This window comes from Silurus aristotelis (genome assembly GCF_946808225.1).
Source record: "Silurus aristotelis genome assembly, chromosome: 2".
NCBI lineage: Eukaryota > Metazoa > Chordata > Actinopteri > Siluriformes > Siluridae > Silurus > Silurus aristotelis.
The window spans coordinates 2,694,683-2,711,350 of record NC_139575.1 but is presented as its reverse complement, the minus strand read 5'-3'; the positions used below and the strand labels follow the sequence as shown (position 1 = coordinate 2,711,350).

Sequence of the window (16,668 nt, the reverse complement as noted above, 5' to 3'; positions counted from 1 at the left end):
TTATCCTGTTCTCACTCTATCACTATCACATCATCTTATCTCATGTGTTCGTCCTTGAGAAGAACTCAGAGTGCGTGTTTATGTCGGGGTCATGTGGCGCCAGCCAGGTGGGCTGATGGTGTGATGAAGACAGTCGATAGGAGAGAAGATCTAAATGCTTCATCACACTTAGAAATAGAAACACATACACGAGCAGGAGACACGAGGCAGAATATAAACACGCAATAACAATATTCAAATCTTAATCACATCGATTCTGACCCGAGACACTTCTTCATCCTCTCTTGAGCTCCACACACACACACACACACACACACACACACACACACACACACACACACACACACACACACACACACACACACAACAAATCTCCTCCTTCTCCTCCTCCTCCTCCTCCTCATCATCATCATCATCATCACCATCTTCATCCTCCTCTTTTATTTCCTCCTTCTCCTCCTCATCAGCACCCTTTTTTATCTTCATCCTCTCCTTTTCTCTATCTTCACCTTCTTTTTCTTCTTATTTAATATCCATCTTAATTTTCATTTTCCCCGCTCATCATCATCATCATCATCATCATCATCATCATCATCATCATCATCATCATCATATTCAGCAGCAGCAGCAGCAACATCTCAATCATCTTTTTATTTCTTTTCTTCTTCTTCTTCTCTCCATCATTATCCTCTTTCTTGTCTTATTTTTTTAAGTGCAGAAGTTTGTACCCCTCCCACCTAATTACTGAATGAAGAGAGAGACAGTCAGTGGATTGAATCAGGCGCTAGAGATTATGGAGACGTCCTTTGTCAGTGATTGGTTGATTACAGCGTCAGTCAGTCTGTGAATATTCTTCTTTTTCTTTTATAATTTTCATTCTCCTCTTTTTCCTTCTCCTCCTACACATCATCAGCATCATCAGCTTCCTCTCCCATTTCTCCATCATCATCACCTTTTCAATTCTTCTGTTTCTGGTTTGTTGATTTGTAATAAATTGTATCGTCTGTGTGTTTTCTTACACACATTTACTCGCTGTTTTTTTCTGCCATCTTTTTTTGTTCTTTTCCTCAGGGACTGGATTTTGCTGCGTTTACAGGCTACATGTTCCTGGGCATCTGTCTGGTTCTGTTGACCTCCTTTCCCTTCCTGAGGATTCTCTTCTGGAATAAAAAGCTCTACAACAAAGAGTCCAGTGAGATTGTGGGTGAGTGTGTGATGATCCTTTCATGAACCTGGTGCAGATGTCTTCACTGCGCATTTCATTTTGTTGACAAATGCAGAAGTTGTACCAGTACTCCACTGGTAAAACGGGTAAAAACTGAACATTTGCATACCAGATGTGTTTCTGACATCATAAAGAGTGTGTATATGAAGCCCCACCCTTAAATAATTATAATAAATATCGTAAGGGTCTCTGGGATTCATGAGGGAGTTGCAGGGTCTACAGGACCGTCTGGTTTAGGCCATGCCCACTTTTACATTTTAATTCTAAATACAGATACAGACTATTGGCACACTCCAATATCTTAGTCTTCTTCTTCTTTTTAATCTTCTTTCTAATCTTTGTTTTTTTTTTCTTTTTTCTAATCTTTTTTCTTATTTTCTTCTTCTTTTTATTCTTCATAACAATTTGCTTCTTCTTTATGTTCCTCCTCTCATAGTCATCATCCATCATCATCCTCATTATTATTTTTTATTTATTATATAAATATATTCTTTATAAACGTCCTGTTCTTGTACCAGGAAAATTACTGTTCATCCTGTTCAAATTCCCCTTCAAGCTCCAGTCAGTGTTACTGCCCCAGTGCCTCCTTTGGGTCCCATTCTGTCAGACCACAAAGTCTCAGTATCTCAGAGCAGCAGTATCTCTGTACCTCAGTACCCCAGAATTTAAGAGCCTCAGTACATCAGAGCCTCAGTACCTCACTGCTTCAGTACCTCAGTGCTTTAGTACTTCAGATTCTCAGTAAATCAGTGCCTTAGTACCTCAATACCTCAGAGCCTCAGTACATCAGTGCCTTAGTACCTCAGATCCTCAGTACATCAGTGACTTAGTACCTCAGAGCCTCAGTACATCAGTGCGTTAGTACCTCAGAGCCTCAGTACATCAGTGCCTTTGTACCTCAGAGCCTCAGTACATCAGTGCCTTTGTACCTCAGAGCCTCAGTACATCAGTGCCTTTGTACCTCAGAGCCTCAGTACATCAGTGCCTTAGTACCTCAGATCCTCAGTACATCAGTGACTTAGTACATCAGTGCCTTAGTACCTCAGAGCCTCAGTACATCAGTGCCTCAGTACATCAGTGCCTTAGTACCTCAGAGCCTCAGTACATCAGTGCCTTTGTACCTCAGAGCCTCAGTACATCAGTGCCTTTGTACCTCAAAGCCTCAGTACATCAGTGCCTTTGTACCTCAGAGCCTCAGTACATCAGTGCCTTAGTACATCAGTGCCTTAGTACCTCAGAGCCTCAGTACATCAGTGCCTTAGTACCTCAGAGCCTCAGTACCTCAGAGCCTCAGTACATCAGTGCCTTTGTACCTCAGAGCCTCAGTACATCAGTGCCTTTGTACCTCAGAGCCTCAGTACATCAGTGCCTTAGTACCTCAGATCCTCAGTACATCAGTGACTTAGTACATCAGTGCCTTAGTACCTCAGAGCCTCAGTACATCAGTGCCTCAGTACATCAGTGCCTTAGTACCTCAGAGCCTCAGTACATCAGTGCCTTTGTACCTCAGAGCCTCAGTACATCAGTGCCTTTGTACCTCAAAGCCTCATTACATCAGTGCCTTTGTACCTCAGAGCCTCAGTACATCAGTGCCTTAGTACATCAGTGCCTTAGTACCTCAGAGCCTCAGTACATCAGTGCCTCAGTACATCAGTGCCTTAGTACCTCAGAGCCTCAGTACATCAGTGCCTTTGTACCTCAGAGCCTCAGTACATCAGTGCCTTTGTACCTCAGAGCCTAAGTACATCAGTGCCTTTGTACCTCAGCACCTCAGTACATCAGTGCCTTAGTACCTCAGAGCCTCAGTGCATCAGTGCCTTAGTACCTCAATACCGCAGAGCCTCGGTACCTTAGTACCTCAGTACATCAGTGCCCCAGAACCTCAGTCCCTAAGTACCTCAGCACATCAATCCATGAGTACCTCAGCACATCAGTCCATAAGTACCTCAGTACATCAGTCCCCCAGTACTTCAGTGCCTTAGTACCTCAGTCCCGCAGTACCTCAGTACGTTAGTGTCCCACTGCCCTGTACCTCAGTGTGGTTCTGTAATACACCACCAGCTCTCACCAGCTGTGGTTTATGATGAAGACCTCATAAATATCTTGTTAAACTCGAGCCTGTAGTTTCTCTTGCTGCAGTCATGTTTCATGTTCACTGAAGGTCCCTTTATTTAGTGATTTATTTCATGACGATCTCATTTCAGACCCTTTCCTCTGATATTTCTTTCATCCTGATCACCTGATCCTGTTCTGACTCGAGTACTGCTTGATTAAAACTATAAATCCTGTGGTAGATGATGCTCTGCTCATGTGTCTCCTGCGAGGGTTGAAGGGTGGATGTGGTGCTCTGAGCTGCTTCCTGTTCTCCCGAATCTGAGATTGAAGGCCATTTGGTGATATTACACTCACAAATCCTTACCCATCCAAAACCTGACACTCACACTGAACTTCTTCTTCTTCTTCTTCTTCTTCTTCTTCTTCTTCTTCTTTCTTCTTCTTCTTCTTCTTCTTCTTTCTTTCTTTCTTTCTTTTTTCTTTTACTTCTTTTTTCTTCTACTTCCCCCACCTTCTCCTCCTTCATCTTCCTCATCTTTTCATTTGTTTACTTTTCCTCCACCGTCTTCTGTGTCAAATCCCTCTTCTTTTTGTTCTTTTAATTTTCCTTTACCTTTCCTTCTTCTTCCTTTTCTTTTTGTTTCTTTGTTTTTTCTTCCAGACCCTTAACCACTGAGCTACCATTTAAATGTTTTAGCATCTAGAGCAATGAATCTCCAGAACTCCACAATTTCAATTTAAAAAGATCACAAACCACACAATCACTGATTTTATAACACTTCTTCAAACATGCAAACATGTTTAATTCATGAACAACACACACACACACACACACACACACACACACACACACACACACACACACACACACACACACACACACACACACACACACACACACACACACACTCATTTATCAGTTAAAAGAAAGGTGCAGCTTTAATGAGCCACTTGTTCTTAAGTCTTCAACATCAGACATGTTTGTTCTCTGAACGTCGACCTTTAAAAAGCTGTAAAGACCCAATGTGTGATGTACCTGAAAGCCTGGGCTGTGAGTGTGTGTGTGTGTGTGTGTGTGTGTGTGTGTGTGTGTGTGTGTGTGTGTGTGTGTGTGTGTGTGTGTGTGTGTGTGTGTGTGTGTGTGTGTGTTATAGTGAGACCTGAGAAAATCAATAGATTTAAAAACAATTTTAGGCATGAGATGCAGTCATGTGACCAAATCAACTGCACCATCGTCCACCAAGAACCAGGTTCCTGCCAAAATGTCAGAAACTCAGTAACCATGTTCTAAAATAAACTGAAAAAACTCAAGAAACATGTTCCTGCAAAAAACATAAGAAACTCATTAACCATGTTTCTACAAACAATGTCAGAAACTCAGGAACCATGTTTTAGCAAAAACACATGACAGAAGCATGTGCATCCAGAAAATTTATAAACGTAAAACTATGTATATCCAGAGCCATATGATAGAAAAAATCTAAAAACATCCTCAAGTAATTACCAGAGATGAGCCAGACACTTAGAACAATGTTTTGGAGAACCATGTGACATAAAAAGAGGACCTGATGACCCAGAAATATGTTTAGTGTTAAACCCAGCGACTCAGAGCCATATATAGAAGACTCGTGTGAGAGAAAGGACCAACCCCCTCCCCAACAATAAAACAATGTTTAGGAGAACCATGTGATGCAAATACTCAAAAAAAAAAAAAAAAAAGATCCATGTTTATGCAAAAATATACCTAATCTCATAATCATATTCATCCAGAACTAAATGCCAGAACCTAATTAACTGATCTTTTTCACAGAACTCTGAAAACAAGTGATAGAAAGGATTCAATAAATTATAACCAGGTTGATCCAGAAACAAATGATGGAACTCATCCAGGAGTAATTAACAGAGAAGACCCAGAAACTTAGATTCATGTTTAGGAGAACAATTTTAACAGAAAATATTTAAAAACCTGGAGCCATGCTCATTAAGAACCAAGAGTCCTGAAAAAGGTTTAGGAGAACCTTCTGACTCAAAAGACAAACCATGTTTATCCAGAAGTATCACGTAATCTCAAAATCATGTTCATCCAGAAATATGCATCCGAACCTGAGGAACCAATCCTTTCCACAAAACTCTGAGCCAAGCGACAGAGAATCCAATAAATTATATCTATGTTGGTCTAGAACCAAATGATAAATATCATAAAGACGTAATTACCAGAGAATAGTCAGAAACTCACAACCATATTTAGGAGAACTTCAAAAGTCAGAAAGTCAGAACTTACACACAAAACACATTCTCAGAATCAGGTTTGAGAGAATCCAAAATGTTTATTCAGAGAAGACCCAGAAACCCAGAACAACATTTAGGAGGACAGAGTTCCAGTAATTTCCAGTCACTTTAGAACCAGGAAACACCAGAACCCATTGTTTGAAGCCTCAGGTGGTGTACACGATGGCAGAAGCTCGCATCCCAGAGCTTGGGCTCTCCTCCAGATCTTACACACTGTTCTTATAAGCAGCTGTCCTTCCAGGAGACACTTCATCACGCCTGCACCATCTCCATTTTCTCTCCAATCTCATTCCACACCTGAGCCCTTCTCAGCACACCTGAGAAGAAGACAACCGAATGAAGATTACAGTCTATTCATTTAATAGTTCCTTTTCAATAACCCACTTTATACGCAGCGGTGCTTCTCAGGATACAGGATTTTTTTTTCTGAATTTTCTCTGCTGAAGGTCTCACGGCTGGCGTTCAGCCACAAGAGCGACAAAAAGAGGTGGCAATGTTTCTGTTCTGGGTCATTCGCTGCCCAGCGGGAACGGACGCAATTAAAATCAATTCATTTTCGGAATAATTTCAGTGCTGGCAAATTATAAGCGTGAACATTTACACCGAGTGGATTATGTGATTAGGAACCCGCTGATCAGCACTCGATGTGAAAGTGGCCTTCGAAAAAAGTAATTAAATTGGCCTCGACGCTCGGGCAGACTCGCTGCCTGATCATTCCAGCGCTTTGTTTTTCGAGAGACGTCGTTCGTGTGCGCTGTTGACCGGAGTGAGATCAGGTTTAGTAAACGTGACCAGCATAAACCTTATTACATTCAATTCAGGAACCTTTTCTAGAAACCTTTTTACAGGACAGTTACAGAAGAGTTTATATGAACCGCTGATCTGGGGAACTTTGCTCAGTGTAGATATTAAATGTTCTTTTAGGTCTGTCAATCGCTAAAAATATTTATCTAAATCTTTATTTTTTTTAACACAATCACATTTTTTCTGTTTTAAATGTATCTTAAATGAATAAATTCTAAGTTTTTAATAATTAACAATGTGCCAGAAGGCCCTTGGGAGAAAACCTCTTGAACGGCAATGGCACAAGGCAGCATTTGCATGCAAGTGTGAAGTTAATAGAAAAAAAAAATCCCCTCTTTTTTATTTCCCACACCCTGTGAAATTTACATACTTTCTCTAATATCTCCTCCTTAACAATTTACATGCTCCAATAATTTTTTGAGGATGTGAGTACTCCGCCTATTTGCTTACGCATTTTCTGGTAAATTCATCCCAAATATTGCGTCTGTAGTGCTCTTCCTCGGCATGAAACCATACTGTTGCATGAAAACTCCTGTCTTACCTCATACTTCAACCTGTCTATCACCACTGCAAACAGGAAAGGGCTTAGAGTCGATCTTTGATGCAGTTCCACCTTCACCTTGAACCAGTCTGTCGTTCCTACTGCACACTTCACTGCTGTCACACTGTCCTCATACATGTCCTGCACCACCCTCACATACTTCTCTGACACACCAGACTTCCTCATACAATACCACAACTCCTCTCTCCACCCTGTCGTACGCTTTCTTTAAATCCAAACACACACAATGCAACTCCTTCTGACCTTCTCTATACTTCTCCATCAACATTCTCAAAGCCATACCTACCCATCACCTCCTTATCACCTCTGTTCCCTTCACCTACATGCCCACTGAAATCTTTCCCAATCACCAATCTTTCATTCCTAGGTTCACCTTCTACCACTTTATCTAATTCACTCCAGAATCTTTCCTTCTCCTCCATCTCACAACCCACTTGTGGAGCATAAACACTGATGACATTTATCATCATCCCTTCAACTTCCACCTTCACGATCATCACCCTATCAGAAACTCTCTTCACCTCCACTACACTCTTACTGTATTCTTCCTTCAGAATCCCCCCTACACCATTTCTCTTTCCATCCACACCATGATAGAACAGTTTAAACACCTCCAATGTTCCTGCTCCTACTCCCGTTCCACTTGGTCTCCTGAACACACAACATCTCTACCTTTCTCCTCTCCATCATATCAGCTCCCTCTCTCCCTTTACCCGTCATAGTACCAACATTTAAAGTACCAACCCGAACCTCCACTCTCCTCCACTTCTCCTTTCCCTGCTGTCTCTGTAGACGTCTTCTTCCTCTCCTTCTCCTCCTTCAGCCAACAGTAGCACAATTTACACCGGTACCCTGTTGTTAATGATACCTGTGGCGGTCGTTGGGAACCCGGGCCTCGACCGATCCGCTATGAAATTCTGATTTGTGATCCGCATATTTGCTTTGGCGCATGATTTACTCTGGATGTCCTTCCTAACACAAACCTCCACATTTATCTGAGCCTGAGACCTGCACTAAGAGTGTCCTGACTTGTGCAGTCATAATTGTACAATTATTATTCATACAATTTCTTGTAATTTTTGCATACTATAGTCCTTCTTATTATGGAATTTCCTGTCTTTTCTCTCATCCTGCCTGCACCTTAAGCTCATGCTCCTATAGAATCTTACTTAATGTTTGTTATAGGCACTGGATCTTTTATACACTTCTTGCAACTATTTTCCTACGTTCTGTTTTATCTGACGATGTGTAAAGTTTGTGCCTATTCCCCTATTACTCTCTCATTTTTATATTTTTATATGATTTTTACTTTCTACTTGTGCTGTTTGAATATAATTAATATGAAATGCTGTTTGAGAATAGTTGATGCGTGTTGCCTGCGGGTCGCTTGCTTATTAGTTTTTATTTCCCTATATATTTTTTCGTACCTCTGTCTCTTTACGTGATCGTCAATTTCAACTATCCTATACGGCTATGGCGCATATTCGTTTTCTGGAGATGCTAAACGAATAAACTAAATGTTTAAAGCATGGTTATTGATTTTTTGTGAATTCTTTTTACACACCGTTATTTAACCATTATTTAGCATTAGTGCAGTTTAGTACTCAGCTTCACAGAGAAATATACTGCACTAATGCTAAATAATGGCTACTTGAATTAAGCTTGAACTCATGCTAAATAATATAAGCAATGTTAAATGTTAACTGATGCATAATGCTTTTGCTAAATTATATTATATTGTTGCTAGATACTATAACTGATAGCTGAAGCTGCCTAAGCTGAACTTTCATGGGTGAACTTTGTGTATTAATACCTTTCCTGACATTTTCGGACATTTCTTGACCTGTTCTCTAGCTGATTTCTTTGCCTTTTCACTAATTGAACCACTCTATTGAGCTACAAGTCTTTTGAGAATCCTTCTGCAGTTTTATCATACCTAAACTATTTATTCTTATTCTTATTAATAATCTTCTTCTTCTTCTTCTTCTTCTTCTTCTTATTATTAATATTTTATTGTTATTCTTATTCTTATTATTCTTATTGTTAATATAACTATTATTGTTATTGTTATTATTATTATAAGACAAATAAGCAAAATTACTCAGCAATGCTTTATGCAAATGTATGTTTATTATTAGTGAAACCAAACTCAATATAAAGCCAAAATATTCTTGTAAATGTTGTTATGGGGTTTTAAAAGGCGTAAATCATCAGGACACTGAACGAAACTTTTGCTATGTTTCCACATGGACGCTTTTAATTGTCGTGTAAATCATAGCAGATTTTGGTGCTGAATTGAGACTTTTTCAGTGGAGTTTATTATTATAATTTTTTTATATCTGAGTAAAGGAAGGACGTCGTGAATGGATGTGTGTGCTGTGCTAAAGGCTTTAATTTCACCTCTTTTATATGTATTTACTTCTATATATATAAAAAAAACCAGATCAAACAAAAATGCGTGCTGCATCAATCGCACATTAACATAACACAATAACATTTGCATTCGTTAAAATAAATTGGCGATTAGAATGAACGCGTTAATAACGTTCATTTTGACGTCTGCATTCATTTTGACAGCTCTCATTATTATGCCACTGCTGGGCTCTTGAGCAAGGCCCTTAACCCTCAGTTTCTCAGCTGTATAACTGAGATAATGGATAAGGACATTTGCCAAATGGCATAAATGTAAATGTATTGTTAGGGTTAAAGACACTGTGCAGTGTGACCTGAGTGCATTAGGGACTCCATCAGAACGAGCTTTGACAGCAGGGCTAAAAAAGGTGAAGGTAGGTAGGCCAGAAAGTACCATAGACATGAATGAAATTTAATAATTGACATGTGATTATAATTTCTCATGTTCATAACTACTCTGTGCAAATCTTCAACTGGTGAAGTTCTGCAAATCAAACTGTCCTCATTATTTTAGATTTTGGTAAATCAGGAGCCCCTGAAAAAAAGAATTTCTCCTTTAAAAGACAGAGGTGAGAATCTTCTCTCCGTGAGTCTTCCTGTGTTTTGTGCACGATTTTCTATTTCATTCTGCTGCTATGAGGTTATTGGGTTCAGGGCAAACACTATCAGCCTGTATATTGGAGAATGAGAGTGCAGTGATTCAGGACAACAGGCGGTACACGTCTCACCAACCTGCTGCCTGTTTTTTTCTGATTTGGAAGACCATCACGACTCATGCTGGTGGCTTCTCCATGCCAGTCCAATTTCAAATCTATAAAGCCAGGAGACCCTGCGGTGCCAGCTTCCATGGTACCAAACTCCCACTTCTGGAACTGCCTGGCTAATACCCAGGCTCTATCCTTCATTTCATCTGAACCGTGTGGCACCTAAGTAAGAAATACAACACAATAGGGTGAGCTGTTTCTAAAAAGAAAAACATCAGTCAAGCAAGGTTACTGTTGACACCTTGAAGAGCATCATATAACTAAATGTCATGCTTTTTATTTCAATTCAATTCAGTTCCATTTTATTTCACAATTGTCTCAAAGCAGCTTTATAGAATGCAAGCTGAAAAAATTGCAAAACAAAATTATATAAGTGGATTATGTGTATTTATCTCCCTGATAAGCAGCCTGGAGTGAATGTGGCCAGGAAAAACCCTTAGAACATACGAGGAAGAAACCCTGAGAGGAACCAGACTCAGAAGTGAACCTTGTCCTCATTTGAGTGATTATAAGTCATTAAAAGCTCAGTGGTTAAAGCATTGGACTCTGGTTTGGAACGTCAAAAGTTCAAATCCCAGCCCCACCAAGCTGCCACTGCTGGGCCCCTGAGCAAGGCCCTTAACCCCATCGCTGCTTAGTTGTATGAATGAGATAAATGTAAGTCGCTCTGGATAAGGACATCTGCCAAACTGTGAAAAATGATTAATTGTGTGACCAATCAGAATAAAGAATTCAGTCGAAGGTTTCTCAGTAGTGCCAGGTCTCTCCATAACAGCACCAGCAGACTGAATAAAGTTCTCCTGGTAGAGATCCGACACCATCCTCATGAAAACATTTTTAACGCATCCGATGCCGATGTAATGAGTGTTTGCTGTAACGCAGATGGACCCGTGCTCACAGCATCAACACTGCCATTACCAGCTTCCTGCTGCTCCTGCGTTAAATACGATACCAGAAATAAATATGTGAAAAAGCAAAGCCGTAAAAAGGCTTAGAGCACGCGGGAGGCGCGTATCAATATATAAAAGCTGATTAAATATGCAGTAAGAGGAGCATCCTTAGCTCCATAAATGAATCAGAACCATTGTGGAAACTTTATTTTCCCACTATCTTTATTGTGTTAAAAGATAAAACTTCACCCATGCAAGGCATTTTCCCATAAGCATATTTCCAGAAGAGTGCAGCTCTACTCAGGGAAGGATGAACGTCCAATTTTCTGTTTTTTCTCCCCGTTTCTTTTTGTAGAACTGAAGCACGAGATTCGGGTGTGGAGACAGACAGCGCAGCGGATCAACCCTGCCAGCCGAGAGGAGACGGCTGTCAAGTGTCTTCTCATGGAGAAGGTTCTCAACCTGGAGAGCCTCCTGCGCAAGAAGCTCCGGACCTTTCAGAGGTACTGAAACAAGAAAAAAACATCACTGAGGAGTAAAAAACTAACAGGCTACAATTATGATATCAGCCAATTTCAAAGACTTTTGTATAAAAACCTCACATAAAAAGAGACATTTGGTCAATTTGGCCTGTAGTCAAGATCAAGACAGGTTTAAACCCAATCTGATATTGAGATTAAATCAAATCTTAAAGGAGTCAATGTCAAGTCAAGATCAAGTCCAAACTTGTCTACCACATACATTTATCTAATTTAAAGTAGTTCACTGCCTACACAGGACAACAGGAAAAGGAGCTCAATTTTCCTTCAGTATTAATCCTTCGTGTGATAGGTGTGGAGTTCAGGTCACTAATCCTACACACATGATTGGGTCATGACTTAAGCTTAATTATTTCTGGCAATTAATATTGAATTTTCCTCCAGAAGCTCTGTATTTATCTATTAATCCTTTCATTATTCGTGCAATATTTGGCTTAACAAAAAAAGAACTCTGTTTCTGAAAATAATACAAATATTTGATTTCTTCTTCAACTTTAGTTGTGAAAGTACAAATCTTTACTTACTTTTAGTCACTGGATTAAAGAAGATTCGATGCTCCACTGAAGGCTGTAGTGAAACTTTTTTATTATTTGGCAGTCAGTGCTGAAGTTCATACTGTAGAGCAAATAGATCCTAATGTAACATGAACTACTTCAGCGGTTTGAGCTACAGGAGCTCGTCTGTTGGATCGGACCACATGGACCAGCCTTCGCTTCCCATGTACATCAATAAACCAGCCGCGACCCTTTCGCCGGTTCACCACTGTTCCTTTCTTGGAGCACTTTTGATTCTGAGCACTGCAGACCAGGAACATCTCACAAGAACTGCAGTTTTGGAGACGCTCTGACCCAGTCGTCTAGATGTCACAATTTGTCAAACTCACCAAATCTTAGTTTTGTGCTTTTGTACATAGAAAATGTTGTCAAATAGCAATAAAAAGACTTGAACAACAACAACAACAACAACAACAACAACAACAACAACAGCAAAAAAGTAGTAGTCCAAACGAGTGTGACCAAGTCCAGATTGAGAACAACAGAAAGCCATTAAACCCTTTTTGAGACCAAACTTTGATATCGATTAGCCTGTTTCCGTTATTCCCAAACTGTGGACATGTTCCACCAAATCTGACACGAGTCCAAGTTAACCAGACTTCTCCAGCTCTCACCTAGTTTCTCATCCATTTTACTCATCATCAAAGTCTCCATTCTCCTTCTCCTGACATCTCAGCCTCGTGAGATTGATCTTGGTGGCAACGCCGCGGCGTTTGACCGAGTATCAGTGTCTTTTACTCCTCCATTATGACTTGTGTGATCTTTTGATAACCTGCTTACATATTATGAAACAGCTCTATGAAAATGATCTCTTCCACAATAGGATGTTATGTGGATCTTCAGCTCGTCTCAGACAGCCGCGCTGTGGCAGGGGAATGATAAACACTGGAATTATGGGATGTGAGACCAGATCGGGGCAATATATTTAAGTGATGCTTCAAGGCCCAAGATGTAAATACAGCATCGTACAGAAATCGTTATTCGGAATCGTTTGTGTGTGTGTGTGTGTGTGTGACGGATCAGTCGAAGATCATATCTAACAGTCGGTTGTTCACACGCCACCGAACAGACAAACTGTCGCTAACCTCAGGTCTCCAATAGAGATATTCAATAATCAGGCATGGGGGCGTGAATCCACCTGAGCGACTGCGAGTCCCATTGACTCTCTTTGGGTTGTCATGGTAATCAGGAGCTGTTGTAATTTCACTTCAAGGACTTTTTGTCCTTGGTATATCTCTGATTATTCATGACTGAACAGAAACTTTTAATGGCCCAGTTTCGGAAACAGGGCGCATGAAGTAACGCCTATAAAACCATCGTTTGGAGAAGTTCAATATGAAAGCGTAATTGTGGGTTAATTAAACTATCCCTGGTTCCACCATTACGCCGTTAAGAGACGATCAATTGCAGTGCCAAAATGGATCAGACCAGGTTTCATAAAGGTTGTTATGAACGCTTAATAGCTCTTCTAGCATTTAACATTTACCTTATATGGATATTCAGATATTATTATAATTAAGCAGAAGGAACATACAGAGTACTTACAGGGTTATGAACTTCTACTGAAGTACTATTAACACAAGATATGCTTTTTTCATCCAATGGAATAGCATTCATAAGACAACATAACACCTTCATAAGCCTTTCATCAGTTGACGACTGATGTCAACTTATGCAAACATAACAAAAGCGTCTTATTCCAATATTCTTCTACTTAAAGTTAAAGTTTGCTTCAGTCAACATTGAGTGATGCGTTGGCACAAGGTTGCGTCATGGCATTACCTCATGACAGCTTGACACCATTAAGATATTCAGAGTCATGATAAACAAAGTCAACTCCCCACACCCATTTTAAATGTTTATAACGTGGTTATTACAGTGTCATAACTAGTAACTGTACCAAGCTACACTTTTGACATGCTCACACAGCAAAGTTGTGAATCATTTCTCCAATTATGTCACATCATCAATTATATGACTTTGCCACAACAGGTCAGCTGTTATGTCATTAAGTCATAACAGCTTTTTGTCAGGAGAACGCTATGTCATTTTATTCAGGTGTTATGTCAACTAATGTCAAATATGGAAAAGATGGAGGCTATCATTTTTTTTTCTCATTTAAATATATGAAGGGGTTTGTTTAAAATATGTCATAAAGGGCTTATTCAGGTGTCATGTCAGGTTATGAACTCTATATGACCGCTTGTGTAAAGTGTAATACATATGTCAATCTACATTGCAGCAAGGTGTCACCCAAATGATAAAGGTTAAATGAGTGTTGAAGAAACTTTCAAGTGCTATGAAATAATTTGTTATGACATCCTTATGTAGCCTTGAAACTGGCATACTGTTTAGACATACAGTTTTACTGCAAGGATTCAATGAAGCTTCATTTCTGTATTAATTCGTTTTATCTGCATTCTGGTACAGCATGATTGCACATTTTTATGTTTTTATTCTTTCTAGGCAAATATCTCAAGAGGACAAAAACTGGGAGAGCAACATCCAGGAGCTCCAGAAAACGGTAAAACTGAATATTATAATAATAAAAAATGTAGATTGAAATGAATCAGAAAGATAAAGTTGTTTCAGCCCACCAGGTTTCCGGAGTAACCCTCAGTTTGATAGTTCTTTTCCTGTTCTGGTGTTATTGTCATATTGAAGAGAAGGAGCACTAATTTCTCTAATTATGGCTGAGAGAACATAATTGGTGTCAGAGAAAGGCCAGTCTACTGTATCTGTCTATCTTTCTCTCTCTCTCTCTGTTTTATACAGCACAGAATTACAGATAAAGTCCTGCTGGTGAAGTGTGTGTCGATACTCTCTATAGTCATCTTCATGTTCTTCCTGAACTCCTTTGTAGCCGGGATTCATCTGGAGCTGGGTGAGAATTTTTAACCGTTTCTACTTCCACTAGCGCAGACACGTACCAATTGAACGCATTTAAAGAGGAAATGCTGTACAATTACTCTGTTACTTTCATAACATGCCTTGAGAGCAATGCTAATTACGAGAGTGGTATTAGCATAGGAGTTCATTTGTGTATATTTTAAGCCATCTGTTGACAAAGTAATTATTTGCAGCTGGGCCTAATACAGTATATACAGAACACTAGCATGAAAATGTTGAGACATTCAAATACTTGTCTGCATTTTTGTTCCTCTCAGTGTTTGATCTTATATGGTGTCTTTAGGTTGCTGGTAGAATTAAATTCAGTTTTCCACATATATAACACTTAGAACACACACTGTCACGAAGAAGCTGTACGGAAAGCCTCATGCAGGTTCAGATCAGTTAACAAACCCTTTTACTACAGTGTTCACTCCACTCCACTTCACTTCACTCCACTCCACTCCACTTCACTTCACTCCACTCCACTCCACTCCACTTCATTTCACTTCACTTCACTTCACTTCACTTCACTTCACTTCACTTCACTTCAATCCACTTCACTTCACTTCACTTCACTTCACTTCACTTCACTTCACTCCACTCCACTCCACTTCACTTCACTTCACTTCACTTCACTTCACTTCACTTCAATCCACTTCACTTCACTTGAATCCACTCCACTTCACTTCACTTCACTCCACTTCACTTCACTTCACTTCACTTCACTTCACTTCACTTCACTTCACTTCACTTCAATCCACTTCACTTCACTTGAATCCACTCCACTTCACTTCACTTCACTTCACTTCACTTCACTTCACTTCACTTCAATCCACTTCACTTCACTTGAATCCACTCCACTTCACTTCACTCCACTTCACTTCACTTCACTTCACTTCACTTCACTTCACTTCACTTCACTTCACTTCAATCCACTTCACTTCACTTCAATCCACTCCACTCCACTTCACTTCACTTCACTTTACTTCACTTCACTTCACTTCATTTCACTTTACTTCAATCCACTTCACTTCACTTCAATCCACTCCACTCCACTTCACTTCACTTCACTTCACTTCACTTCACTTCACTTCACTTCACTTCACTTCACTTCAATCCACTTCACTTCACTCCACTCCACTTCACTTCACTTCACTTCACTTCACTTCACTTCACTTCACTTCACTTCACTTCAATCCACTTCACTTCACTTCAATCCACTCCACTCCACTTCACTCCACTTCACTTCACTTCACTTCACTTCACTTCACTTCACTTCACTTCACTTCACTTCAATCCACTTCACTTCACTTCACTTCACTTCACTTTACTTCACTTCACTTTGCCTCACTCTAAATCACACTACTCCAATACACATCACTATACTTTACTCCACTTATCTAAATCCTCTCCACTACACTTTATACCCAGTTACCCTTCACTTCACTTACATTTACTTTAATACACTTTCTCTCCACCCCAGTCCACTTCACATGACTTTAAAACACTTCAGTATCTCAGTTTCCTCAACATAACTTTGCTTCACTACACTTTACTTTCATTTTATATTCTTTTTACACTTATTATAACTGACACTAACTGCTGCATCAAACTAAATGGAAAAACTTGGCCTTTATTTAACATTTGCAAGATACTGCAGCTGAGACAATGTTCAATTATCA

At 39.8% G+C, this 16,668-nt stretch overlaps 1 protein-coding gene across 3 annotated transcripts in view; it reads left to right on the top strand.

Annotated features, from left to right (window-relative positions):
* oca2 (oculocutaneous albinism II) overlaps positions 1-16,668 on the top strand; it is a 370,587-nt gene that overhangs the window by 39,601 nt on the left and 314,318 nt on the right. For all 3 annotated transcript variants that reach the window (XR_014536975.1, XM_083562919.1, XM_083562918.1), the window contains exons 15-18: positions 1,072-1,204; positions 11,357-11,504; positions 14,561-14,618; positions 14,870-14,978. Coding sequence is in view for 2 of the 3 variants with exons in the window: in XM_083562919.1 (XP_083419045.1) it covers positions 1,072-1,204; positions 11,357-11,504; positions 14,561-14,618; positions 14,870-14,978 (448 nt within the window). In the remaining variant the exon portion in view is untranslated. The remainder of the gene's footprint in view (positions 1-1,071; positions 1,205-11,356; positions 11,505-14,560; positions 14,619-14,869; positions 14,979-16,668) is intronic.